This window comes from Halyomorpha halys, unplaced genomic scaffold (assembly GCF_000696795.3).
Source record: "Halyomorpha halys isolate HHAL.00 unplaced genomic scaffold, Hhal_1.1 Scaffold1099.1, whole genome shotgun sequence".
Taxonomy (NCBI): Eukaryota; Metazoa; Arthropoda; class Insecta; order Hemiptera; family Pentatomidae; genus Halyomorpha; species Halyomorpha halys.
In genome coordinates this window covers 46,670-59,865 of record NW_027106720.1, presented here as the reverse complement: position 1 = coordinate 59,865, position 13,196 = coordinate 46,670, and the positions used below count along the sequence as shown (strand labels likewise).

Sequence of the window (13,196 nt, the reverse complement as noted above, 5' to 3'; positions counted from 1 at the left end):
TATATCCAAGGCCCGGAGAACCAAAAACTATGTTAAACCACCTCAAATCAACTCAGTCTCTTTGTAGGAAAGCTTAACAAAAGAAACGCTGGCTCGGATCGAAACATTTATTTGTCAAATAAATACAAACAAAATAAATAAATTAAATTAAAAAAAAAAAAAGAAACCTTCCAATAATATAGAACAAAATTAGAATTTAAAAAAAAAACCTTCAATTTTAGAAAAATTACGATTAAAAAAAAAATTGCTAGTTACAATTTTTTTTACGAATTGATGAACTCCGATAGGTTGGGGTCCTGAAGTCCATTCTGAAAAGTCGGAGACGATGTTCTCAATCCATGTCGGTGGGCCTACACATCGAAGCAGCGCTCGGGGATAAATCATGCTGTGGTCTGGTGACTGGAGTAAAGCGACTAGGTTACCGTACTGTACCAAGTCTACTGAGCGACTGGGTTACCGTACTGTACCAAGTCTACTGAGCGACTGTACTTAGGCCCCTGAACTTAGCCCACAAATTGTATTGTGGCAAATAATTCCATTGGCTGGTATTTCATTACCACACACATACGTATAATTCTCTTCATTTAAACAAGCCAACTTCTAACCAAAATATGTAATTAAATCTATTTACAAAGCATTTACATTTTAATTAATATACATAGCGATAACACTGTGTTTTGCCAGATTAAGAATTTGCTTTATTCTCTTTAAGCTGACAAATTCTGATCTGTAGAATTTGGTTTGATCAGATACAAACTTCAACTTGATAGTGTTGAACCCCTAGAATATGAAGAATATAATAAAGTAGCATTGGAATAATGTATAATAATTATTATAATTAGTGATTATAAATAATAATATCAATAAATTTACAATCATGCTATCAGACAAATCCTTCAATTTTTCAAAAGTTAAATAAAACCCTTTCCTATTCAATTTCAACCCATTTCATCTTAGGTGTAACTCTTTATATTTAAATTGTAACACCTGATTCATATTGTTTATAACTTTGGTCTTAATTTTTTTTTTCTTTACATTGTTTTAGATACCTTCTGAATTGTCAAAAAGCTTTAATCAATTACTGCACCATAAAGAACCATCTGACCAAGATATTGTTGAAAGCTTCATTAAGAGGTAAAACACCTTTTCTGCCTTCATGGTTATTGAAACTAGTTATTTAAGTTGTTTTTTTAAAGTAGTTAAGTATATTCTCATAAAAAAAAAATAAACTCAAATTATGATGAAGGATTCTTACAGGAAATTGTATAAAAACAATTTTATTCTTCTGGTTTATTTGATTTACTGTCAGTATCTGTAAATAAAACTACCCCATTCCATTGGAAATTCCAAAATTGGATACCTTGAAGAAAGTTAGAAAATTAACAATACCTTGAAAAGATAGACCACATGGCACTGTTATGACCTAGCAAAAATCTCTATATAAATCATATATCTATATAGGAAATATATTTATTGAAATTAAAATTAAATCTGTATCACTACAACCCATGTAGGATTAGGAGTGAAGTACTTTGTAAGGAAATACTGTTACTAGATCTACAGTTGTGCTAGGAAGTGACTTAGTCAGAATCACACTTGACTACCAGATTTTTACCCAATTAAGGGTACCCACTTCATGAGCCTAGGTGGACCCCGGAGGGCTCCTGAACCCACAGGGCTGACCCTCAGCTATAGTGAAACAGAAAATAATTATCTACCACAGCCAGATTGAACCTGGGTCCTTAGAGTTAGTAATGCTTTACGTACATTACCTTACGCTGACAGATAACGCTTGCATATTAATACTCTTTTTTATATTTACTTAAAAAGTTATAATATAACTATGCATAACGTCTTGAGCCATGCGAGCAATACCAATCTAGCAAGCAATACTTTCTCTAAAGTCTATAAGCATATCAATGATTTCACTTGGTGTCTAAGGAGTAATTTTTGAAAATAGATGTTCAACTTGGTCAGCAACCAACTGCAAAGGAATGCCCTCATAAACAAATAGATTTCATCACATTGAGGATTAATCTCTAAGTAGTTAAGTCTCTAAGGTATTTGTAAATACTGTCTCAATTGCATTTTAAATAGTATAATGTATCATAAAAATTCAAACAAGTGATGCAAAAAATTAATTTAAGATAAGTAGAGCTATAAGCCTTTTAGCTATATAATCAGCTGACTAATGGTTCTTTATGTGTAAGCCCATGTTACCTTTTCTGAGTTGGCCAAGTTGAAAATTTTTTAGTTAAAATGGAATCACTATTTAATCAGCTGACAAAATATTCTCTATTGAGCACATTACCTATAACAGTAATCATGCAACTTATTGAATAGAACACAAATAGAAAGTCTACTGTGTACACTCTCTTATAGTTCATGCTAGTACATATTTAACCCCTGTAGTACAGATAATACAACAGTTGCAATTTTGTAAGCTGTACATTGTGACAGGAGGGGTTGCAATCACTGCTTTTTAGATAAAAGCTGCCCCCACGAACACTTAAATTGTTCTTTTCACATAAAATTGTGGGAACGGTTCTGTAACTTTCTATTCTTTGAGTTATGAAAGTGCCTTATAAGATAAAAAAATTAATCCTCTGTAGGCCTTCCCCCCACCACTTGTATAGTTTTTTATGTCTGTTTGTAAAAACAGAGATAAATTTATGAAATTACCTGAAATCTTTCTTTAACTATCTGTGGTCAATTTGCATTAGGGTACTTCTTACTTCTACTTGCGATGGGGGATGCTATTTAATATTTTATGTTTGTAAAATATTAATTAATTTTGGTTTATTTTGAGTTAAATGTTTAGTAGTTTTATATTTTCCTTGTAATGTAGGAAAATATAACGTATATAACTTTTTTTTATCAAATAAGTTACCTTGTTTTTGAGTCTCATTACTCTTTTATTTCTTGACTTCATTACTCAATATTATACCGAGCCACTGACAAATAGTGATCTTTATGAAATGGAAACCTTAAAAAATATTTTATATTAGTTGTTCTTAATTTCAACTTTCCTATATATTTTAATGATGTATTATTTTAGTATTATTACAATTATATCATATAACAGAACTAGTACTTTTATAATTTTTTGTTTTATTTTATGCTTTGTTCATTGTCTTTTTTTTTTTTTTTTTTTTAGTTGCACCTGTACCAATGCTTTGTTTAATAATCTTGATGCCCTTAGCAACTACCATCTTAAAGATATGCCCATTAAAGGAAAAATTTCAAAAGATTTGCTTGGGCTATTGCCAATGATTCCTAAGGATATTGTTGTAAATAAAATATTCTCATTATTAAAACAAGCACACGGATTTGATTCTGAAAGTAGTGCTTACTTTGTACCAATTGTTGCGAAGGTTTGTTCAAATATATTTGTTCAATCTGATTGCAAATATTTCAATGATTTACAATATTTAAATTATGCTTGCTTTATCCATATTTATGTTTTATCAGAATCTATGCATTAAGTTATTTTAATCATTTTTAGAATGAGGTTGTGAATATGGTTAAACTTTAGTGATTGGTCCTTCAATAATTGTTTGGAATAATAAAGGTTAAAAATTCATTTTATTTTTCCAACATGCTATGTTTTTGTTTTTTTTCATGGGAAAATATTTATTACATATGCTCATTGGTAGGGTGGAATGAAAGTATTTTTTATATATTCAGTATTAATTTTTTTACTTTTTGACCTTTTCTTAGAACAGAACAGTTATTAAAATTGTTTTGTTTGTAGGCTCAGTATTCTAGATAGATTCTCTGGAAGAAAAATCTGTCATACAAGAGGTACAAATTGAGTTTAAAGATTTCAATACCCTATGCTTAGAATTATGTCTAGTTTTGTGTCATTTTGGGTTCCACAAATACTCAAGAAAATACCACTGCTGCTAATAGTTCTGTTGAAAATGCATTACTTATGGCATTGCCAAAATTTTACATAGATTGGTTTAATAGCAAAACAGACTATAAGTATTTTATTCCAAATTCCAAACCTCAATTCACAACAATATCTTACTTTCTGTTATTTCAAAGTTCCATAATTTCATTGCTAGAGGGAGAGCCTCCTCTAAAGCTAATTTGTGCATTTCCTATTACTGTTGAACGTTATGCAGAAGCCTTGAAATTTCTCAATCATAAATTTGAGAATAAGCATGCTTCCATTAACAAATGTTTGGATCAGATTATTTCTCCAAACATAAACATTTTGATAACAAATGCGATTCTAAAAATACTAAATGTTTTAAAACACATCGCTATTTTTGCATATTGATGAGACTTGGTTTACTCATTCTGCTTTAACCTTTGTTAATTCTGGGGTGGTGCACTGTGTAGCTTGTTCCGATACTTCCGCTAAGGCTATCGATTTCAGCCCAACTGTCATGTAACTCTCTCATCTTCTGTTGATGCCTCTTAGCAAACACTTTCCTGAAACAGAGGAGCCCACATCTTAGCTTCTTTCAAAGGTCTTAACTCAACCAAATGTTGCACTTGCTTGTAAATGTTGCTGTACTATTTTGCAGGCTACATTTTGAGTTAGGATTTTTACCTCTCTTAATAATTTTGTTATTACGCGTGGTATTGATTCAACCTGTCCGGTCAGTTTTATTACTGAGAATTGTTTTAGACTCCTTAATGTTTTTTCTCCTATGTCCTGCATAAAATTAAAACATGTTTCAGTTGTGTACATGTGCAACCTTGTGAGTTTTGCTTAGTTGCATGTCAGGGCTTTCTCTGCCAACATGATAAGGAGTTATCATGTATTTATTGTTTTAAACAAAATTACCAATCCATTGCATATTGTCTATGCCAGCCCTGTGCTTCTCACATCAAAAAATCTGTTTTACAATATCCACTTTCTGATTTAAAATTCAATATTCCATCAAATGTAGATGTGATGTATTGTATAGTGCTGGAATTACTCTCTTCATTCTCGAAAATAAAGTGGCTTCTCCTGTTGAAGCATGCCTGGTTTACATAAAACTCACCTTAATCATATTCTTACAGGAACTACTCTCATTACTCTATTTGTCTCTGGGTTGATTACGTGTCATATATCTACTGATCTTGAAGTTTCAAAATAAATCAAACAATTTTCTGGTTAGATCAGCCATCCACTCTTCCCTTTGAAAAGGGAAGAGGCAGTTTATGGGCAAATTTATGTTGAAACCACTACCCGGAATGCACAGGGAAGGTATGATGTGAGGTTGCCCTTTCATCCTGGTTCATTACCCTTGGGGGAGTCAGCTGATATTGCTCAGCGTGGTTTTTCTTTGGTAAAATGATTTTGAATTGACCCATCATTGTGCATTCCTCCTGATGAAGCACAGCTTTATGCTACCCCATCACTTAAATACTGTTGGTTATTTTTTCAGCACATGTTTGATCAAATTTGGAGGAGATAGAACTCAGAGTATTGCATGCTTTGCAGCAATTCCAGAATTCAAATCAAAGAGTTCTGTAGCCTTTGATCTCCTGGAATCAGATTTAATGTTGTTTCTTACATTTCTAATATTGCCACTTAGACCTTTTGAGTATATTGTGACCATAAATTTGTACTTTTTTCATTATTATCTAAAAAAAAGTATATTCTTATTATCTTTTGAAGAACTAGTATTGGGCTAGTTTGACCCCTTTTTAAACTTATAATTATTTAATGGAACATTTTAGTGCTCTTTCTCTGAAACTTTTCCATAACAATTACAAATATTTTTACCCTTATTCTTTTCTTTTCTTTTTTTAAAGAAATTGGGGTAAAATATTTTTTAGTCCTAAAAATTTTCATGAAAGCTGCTGACCTCGGTCATAATTTGTTAACATTACTTTTATTTGCCTCTGCCACAGCCTTTTTAATACCCTAACCTTAACTTCCATATGGAGATACATGGCTTACTTGATAAAACTTGTAATTTCACTATGTTCTATCTTTTATTTCAGCAAATTATGTAAGTAATGGTTGGAATAATAGTTCTACATAATTTTTTTTTATCTGCTTTTTTAGTCTATTGGCATATTTATTTATGAGCAGGATCCTTTCCCATATTTCTGCCAGTATATTATTATTCATATCTAACTCTTGACTTGTTTTAATCTATCTTTTTTTTTCCTAACCTCATAATTTATTTTCACTTTGAGAAATAGGTATTTTTGTTTTATTTATTTTTCTAAAATAATACAATTAGATCATATAACAAAAAATTGGATATTTTTACTATTTCATGGGATTTTTTTTTACAGTTTTTTCTGTTTATTTCAAGCCTTTTTTTTTTATTCCCTTACTATCCATTTTTGACATACTTCTAGGTCTCTGAAAAAGTGTTTAATTTTGATGATGGTGTTTATTGATGATAATAATATATTTTATCAAGAAACAAGAGCCATTTTCTTATTTATTAATTATAGACTTATTTAAAATAATGGCTCCTTATTTTAGATGCCTTCTTTAGCAACTGAAGAAAAATTAAAGAATGAAATAGAACAATTTCTGGTACTCTTATTCTCTTCAAATGATAGAGCTACACGTCTGTCACTTTTAATGAATATAGAAGAATTTATAAGTAAGTATAATTCAATAATAGACAGATTAAAAAAAAAAAAATTGTTTAGTTATTGTATATGAAAGATTCATAAAGTTGACAAGAAATGCTTCATAGAATAATGGTCTGTGTTACTGTTCAGATTTCTCACAGTTCAATAAACAAAAAAAAATCCCTTAATGTAAACCATTTGCTATTTTTTTTCCTGTTTAAAAATTATTTTATTTATAAAAAGAAAACAATTAGGTATTGCTTAAAAAATAAAAAGAGACATTTAATGGGATAAGAGATGTGTGATTCACTATTAAAAAAAAAATCTTCGGCTCTACAACCCTTTAGAGGGTCGTGGACTCCTTGATCTGCCTTCTTTAGTTGATACCGTCTTGTGCCGCTGTATTCCTCTTATGAGTTCCAAGCATCTTGCATAATGAGCCAGCCTTTCCTGTGATCTTATCTTTAGTCATCCTTGGCATTTTGTTCCCTGAAGCACCTTGGTGAGAATCTTCTTTTAGATTGCCTGGTCATTCATCGTGGCCATATGGCTGGCCCACTGCAAGTATCCAATGCTGTCGATTCACTCAAACCATATTTGGCACATTTATCAGGTCTTAGAGTTCCTGATTGGTATGGCTTCACCAATCATTAGCAACTTGTACGCCTCCATAGATGCAACAAAGGATGTGCCTCTCGACAATATGCTGGGAATGCATATCAGTCCTGGCCATCATCCAAGCCTCAATCCACATGTTAGGACAGGGCATATTAATACCACGTAGATGATCAGTTTTATAGCTCTCATGAAAAGATTACTTCTGAAGTGTAGCCTTAGCCAAAAAAAAAATCTATTTGTGACAGTGGTCCACATATTTATTGATTCTGGCTCATGATGGATTGCAATGGTCTGGCTACACCTATATTCTAACTAATGTTTTCAGTATTCATTGACTTTCACAGGTGGCTATCCTTCTTAGGATTCTTCTTTATCCTACATTTGACCTAATTGATCACTGTAGTTTTTGTCAGAGTTAATCAATTCAAGATTTATTGAAAAGATTAGTATAAAATATTCATTTAATTCCTTCTTCTGAGAGAGTATATCTGAAGATTATTTAAAATAATATTCTGTTTGTTGTATTATTTTGAAGGAATTATTATCGTTATTTTTTTTTTACTGCTGACCTATTTTTTTTTTTTCACATAAATTAAAATATTTGACTAAATTTACAATTTCTGCTTCAAATATTCTGTTTGTTAATTGAATACGATTATTTGAATTTGTTTGTAACTTTATTCTGTTTTGTTTTTAGATATTATTAGCAAAAAGAGTGTCAATGATTTATTCCCCTACTTCTCTGCAGGATTTTTGGATTCCAATCCTAAAATTAGAGGTGAAACTGTTAAGGTAATTTTAATTACTTTAAATTTAATTTAAAGATTTTTTTTTTTTTAGTTTACTTGGTCAGCATATTTATATCATGTTTGAGTATATTGAATAATATCATTACACAGTAGTATAATTAAACATCCTACCTTTCTACTCAATGTTTCTACATATTCTTAGCAATACATTAGGGAAAATATGATGCAACAAGAACAAAATTTCAAACCTAAATTAAAATAATAATAAAGTCACTAATGTAGTAATTGTGGTGCCTTGCCATGTTGTAAGTCCGAGGTGATATCCTCTATCTCTTCCTGCGTAATTTGTGGAAAGTCCGTTATATATATATTGTCAATACATTCAATACTAATTCGCCTGTTCAGGGAATAGTGTTCTGACAATACTGTCTACAACATTTGATCTCGTGGGGAGCTGCATTGTGCCATTACAAAGTTTCTTAAGCGCAATTTTGTAAGGTCTACCCCATGGGTCTGCATCCACCTCTTCACAGAGTTCTCTTCAGCACTGTCGTTTGCTTTCTTTAATGGCTTGTCGGAGGTTCCTTCTAGCTCTCTTGAACTCTTCTTGAAGCACAGGAAACTCCGGCAGACGTCTCGATCGCTGGTAACATCTTCTTGCTTGGTTGCAACACCGGCGAAGATCATTAATACTATCCGTCCACCAGTACACTGAGGAATGATGTTTGCCAGGCCTTGAACGGGTCATAGCCGCATCACAAGCCCCAGATATAAAAGAGGTTAGTGTACGCGCCTTTTCCTCGGCTGACCCTTTCAATTCACACTCGTCCTCTAGTATCAAAGTGAACGTGGCACCGTCGAAAGTCTTCGTGTTCCAGCTGTTGGTTCTCCATCGACAAATCTTCTTTCTTGTAGACGTATCCACTGTAATCAATATAGCCTGGTGATCACTGTTTGTATAAAATCCACAAACCTTCCAAGTTGCGATCTGTTGCATGCGACCACTCACAAACGTCAAATCGATGATAGATGATCTTCCTGCTCTAGTGAAGGTCGGCTTTGTTCCGATGTTCATAAGGAACATATCACTTATTTGTGTGAAAACTTCGAGAAGAACTTCACCATGTCGATTTGTTAACCTACTTCCCCATTCAGTTGCCCATGGATTGAAATCACCTGCTATGATAGCTAGCTTATGGCAACTAGCCTCTAAGACAATGTGATCCAACAAATTTGCAAAGTCTTCTATTGTGATGCTGGGATAGGCGTTGCAGCTAAACATGTACACGTTATTGATCTTTGCCCGTACAAAGCCGGTGTGCGATGTAGTATTGACTTTCTGAATAGCTTGGGAATTTCAGGCCCAAATAGCAGCTTTACCACTGACATCGGATACCCACAAGTTTCCATCTAGATTTTTATATTGTGAGCAGAGTATAGTGACATTGATGTGCTGTTCCCATACTGTTTTGTAAAGGAGATTTTTTGCAGCTTCACAATGGTTCAAATTAAGTTGAAGTATTCTCATCTGCGATGTTGTTGGATTTGCATCATTGTTCTTAATGCTGTACGGAAAGCTGGACACTTACTACTTCCGCTGGGGTGGTCAGCCTCTCCTTTTCCCGCACATAATTGAGGTTTCTGGTCACAGTCAGTAGCTTTGTGACCCGCTTTACTACAGTTTCGACATAAGGAAGTCCTATCTTTTCCAACACAATTCCGGGCTATGTGTCCGTACTCCCAGCAACGGAAACACTTTGCAACTTTAAGTCTTTCTCGTATACGGCTAATAACAAGGCCTACTCGAACCTTTCCTTTAGCTATAACCTTCCTAGCTTGGAGAACAGGAAGTGAAATAACTGCTGTTTGTGTACCTCCAAATGCTTGACGGATAGATTTCACTGCTGTGGTGGGCATAGAATCTTCACCCAGGAGAGGTTTTAAGGCCTCCGCAACCTCCTCTTTTGTGGTGAGAGCATCCAAATCTCGCAGCTCGAAAAGGGACTCCTCTGTCCAAGTTCGGACTTCCACCCCTTCGCTAAGCACTCCCTCCATTGAGCTTTTTAGTGCAGCAAGAGATTGCTCTTTCTTCCGGTCCAATTGGAGTAGCAGGTCACCTTTATTAATTTTCCACTATTGCCGGATCTTCTCTTACGTTTTGCAGGACATCTGCGTAGGACTGGCTATTATATATATTCACAATCACAGCATTGGGGCGAGGTTTCTTCCTTGATCTTTTCCAAACTTCTTGCCATTACTCCTGCTGTGGTTCTCCACGTTGAACTGCCAATCTCTGAGGGTGTTCTTTGTTTTGGTGCACAACTTGTTCATTGGGTTGGGCGGTTTTCTTCATCTTCCTGCTTTTACCGCCCACCAAAGAAGGTGTGGTAACTGTCCCCTCAGTTTTGACTGCGTTTTTTCTCTGTGAACTTATCTCCTTAGTTTGAGTGTGGCCATCTGATGTTTCGATAGGGAGTGCAGCTTTTCGTAGTATATCTGAATTTCACAGGCATAACTTCTTATCTTGCCATGTAAATTGTTCTTTGAGCGAATAAAGGAGAGTAGCTCTTTTATCTTGCTTACAAGATTCTGCATCACTTCTGTTGTTGTTAATCTTGTGGTATTAGATGCTACAACGGCCAAGTCTCCTACCATTGCAGCACTGCGGTCGTATGATGACGATGCCGGGGAACCCGCTTTCACATTCCCTACCGACACCAGTACTGGGGCTCCGTGCCCCTGTACCATAGCACAATTGATATCATTTTCCATCACAGATTTTTTTTTTTATTTTTCGCATTTTATACCTCCTGCCAGGTTTTGATACGGCCGCCTCTAACCTGAGAAACAGACGCTGACCAGTACGCCGCCTATTCCAGGAACTGTCACGCCTGGATTTGAATCTAGTTTTGGTTCACCCCAGGTTATTTCCCCGGTTCCCGCCATATCTGGTGAGAATCCCCCTATCCACCACCTGGGGAGGCGCCCGATGGGAGACTAGCTACTCCACATGGGTGTGTGTGTGTGTTTTTTGTTTTACGAGGGTCGGCGGAAATCTTCAAAAGACACAGATAGGCCCGTACCTATCCGTGTGGGGTATTTTTACCCACTAAAACCACAGCCCTACACCTGTTCATTCCTCTCCACAGGACCACCGCTAGGCATTACTTCATGGAGGGAAATGGCTGAGTGCCGCCTCGCATTCTTTGCATGGTTTTCACGTTTCCATGCTAGTTACGTCTTCTAGCCCTCTCTTTCTCTCTCAACCTCTTGAGAACGACTGTGGTGACTCTCTTCACTGCGTTCCAATGCTGGTCTGAGAGGAGCATATAGCTCACCACGTTTTCTGGAGTGATGCGTCCTCCACACTCTCTCTCCAATTCACTTCTTTCTACTGCAAAGCGAGTGCAAGTGAAAAACACGTGCTCCGCGGTTTCCTCGACAGTCTGGCATCCAGGGCATTCTGCGGTGTTGTCCAGTTTGAAGCAGTACTGGTAGGCTCTGAAGCATCCATGACCGGTTATCAATTGGGTTATGTAAAACTCAACTTCACCATGCTGGCGACCATACCACTTGCCCACATCGGGTATTAACCTGTGAGTCCACCTCCCGGAATCTGCAGCCTCCCAACGCTGCTGCCACTGGTCGATGGTTATTTTTCGCTCTTCTTCTCTGGAAAAGTGCAAGCGTCATCCATAGTGCCTGCTTCTTTCTTCAACAAGGAGTTTCACAGGTGGCGTTCGGGCTATCACACACACCGCTTCGTAGGAAACAGTTCGAAAAGCGCTAACTGTCCTTAAACAAACTCTGCGATAAACTGAATTAATCTGTCTCCTGTATGATTTGATAGCCATCGTTTCTTTCCATATTGGGGCTGCATATAACATAATGGAGGTGACAACAGTAGCCAGAAGCCTTCGCCTACTTTCTTTGGGACCTCCGATGTTTGGCATGAGATGTGATAAAAAGGATGCAACTTTAGCAGATTTAGTGCTTATATACTCCGTGTGAACATTAAAGCGGAGACGTGCATCGATCATGACTCCTAGGTACTTTAAGCAAGACTGGGAACGAATTTCGTGCCTACCCACTGTTACAGTGATAGACTCAGTCTGCTTCCTGCTAGTTACTAGGAGAACTTCGGTCTTGTGATCTGCAAGTTGTAGGCCTACCGAAGACAGCCAACCGCGGACCGTAGCAACAGCCCGGTTAGCGATGAGGGTAACTTCTTCCAAGTACTTCACTACAACTGCAACGTCATCTGTGAATCCAACAACTGTGGCTCCCTCCGGCAATGTCAGTTTAAAGATTGCGTCGTACATGACGTTCCACAGAAGAGGCCCTAATACGGAGTCCTGTGGGACTCCACCAGTCAGTATCTCCTTTGGCCAATGTCTGAAGAATAAAACAAAACTCTAAATCTTTAAAGTAGTCAGTGAGTATTCTCATAAGATAGGCTGGCACCGCCATAGTCCGTAGGGCATCTATTATACAGGTCCATCTTGCAGTGTTAAAGGCGTTCTTAACGTCTAGCGTGATGATTGCTGCATAACAGTTAGCACCTCTCCTCCACCTTGCTCCTGCAATTGTTGTGCGGGCCATTTTTACTACCAATCCAACAGCATCTATCATGGATCGCTCTTTACAAAATCCGAAATGAGCTCGCGAGAGGCCATTAACTCCCTCCGTGAACTCTTGTAGCCTGAGGGAAAGGATTTTCTCAAATGCCTTACCCATAGTATCCAATAAGCAAATTGGACAAAAGGTTGACGGGTCCTCCACCTTACTCACCTTAATAAGTACGAGGCGCTGTCTCTTCCAAGGTTTCGGGATTGAGCCTTCATGAATACAAGAACTGAAGAGATCGATGAAAAGTTCTGGCCTTTTCCTGAGAGCCACCTTCAGGGCCACATTCGGAATTCCGTCCATTCCTGGTGCCTTGCCATGTTGTAGGTCCGAGGCGATGTCCTCTAATTCTTCCTGCGTGATTTGTGGAAAATCCGTTATATATGTTTTGTCTATACATTCAGTTGTATTCGGCTGTTCAGGGAATAGTGTTCTGACACTACTGTCTACAACATTCGATCTCGTGGGGAGCTGCATCGTACCTTTACAAAGTTTCTTAAGCGCTATTTTGTAAGGTCTACCCAATGGGTCTGCAGCAACCTCATCACAGAGTTCTCTCCAGCACTGTCGTTTGCTTTCTTTAATGGCTTGTCGGAGGTTCCTTCTAGCACTCTTGAACTCTTCTTGAAGCACTGAAAACTCCGGTAGACGTCTCGCTCG

The 13,196-nt window shown here is 36.5% G+C and overlaps 1 protein-coding gene across 1 annotated transcript in view; it reads left to right on the top strand.

The window, feature by feature from the left end:
• The window catches only part of LOC106688287 (N-terminal kinase-like protein), a 52,258-nt gene that overhangs the window by 16,765 nt on the left and 22,297 nt on the right, over nucleotides 1–13,196 (top strand). Inside the window, exons 6-9 of the mRNA XM_014432675.3 lie at nucleotides 1,046–1,134; nucleotides 3,158–3,374; nucleotides 6,449–6,572; nucleotides 7,859–7,953. Coding sequence (XP_014288161.1) covers nucleotides 1,046–1,134; nucleotides 3,158–3,374; nucleotides 6,449–6,572; nucleotides 7,859–7,953 — 525 coding nt within the window. The remainder of the gene's footprint in view (nucleotides 1–1,045; nucleotides 1,135–3,157; nucleotides 3,375–6,448; nucleotides 6,573–7,858; nucleotides 7,954–13,196) is intronic.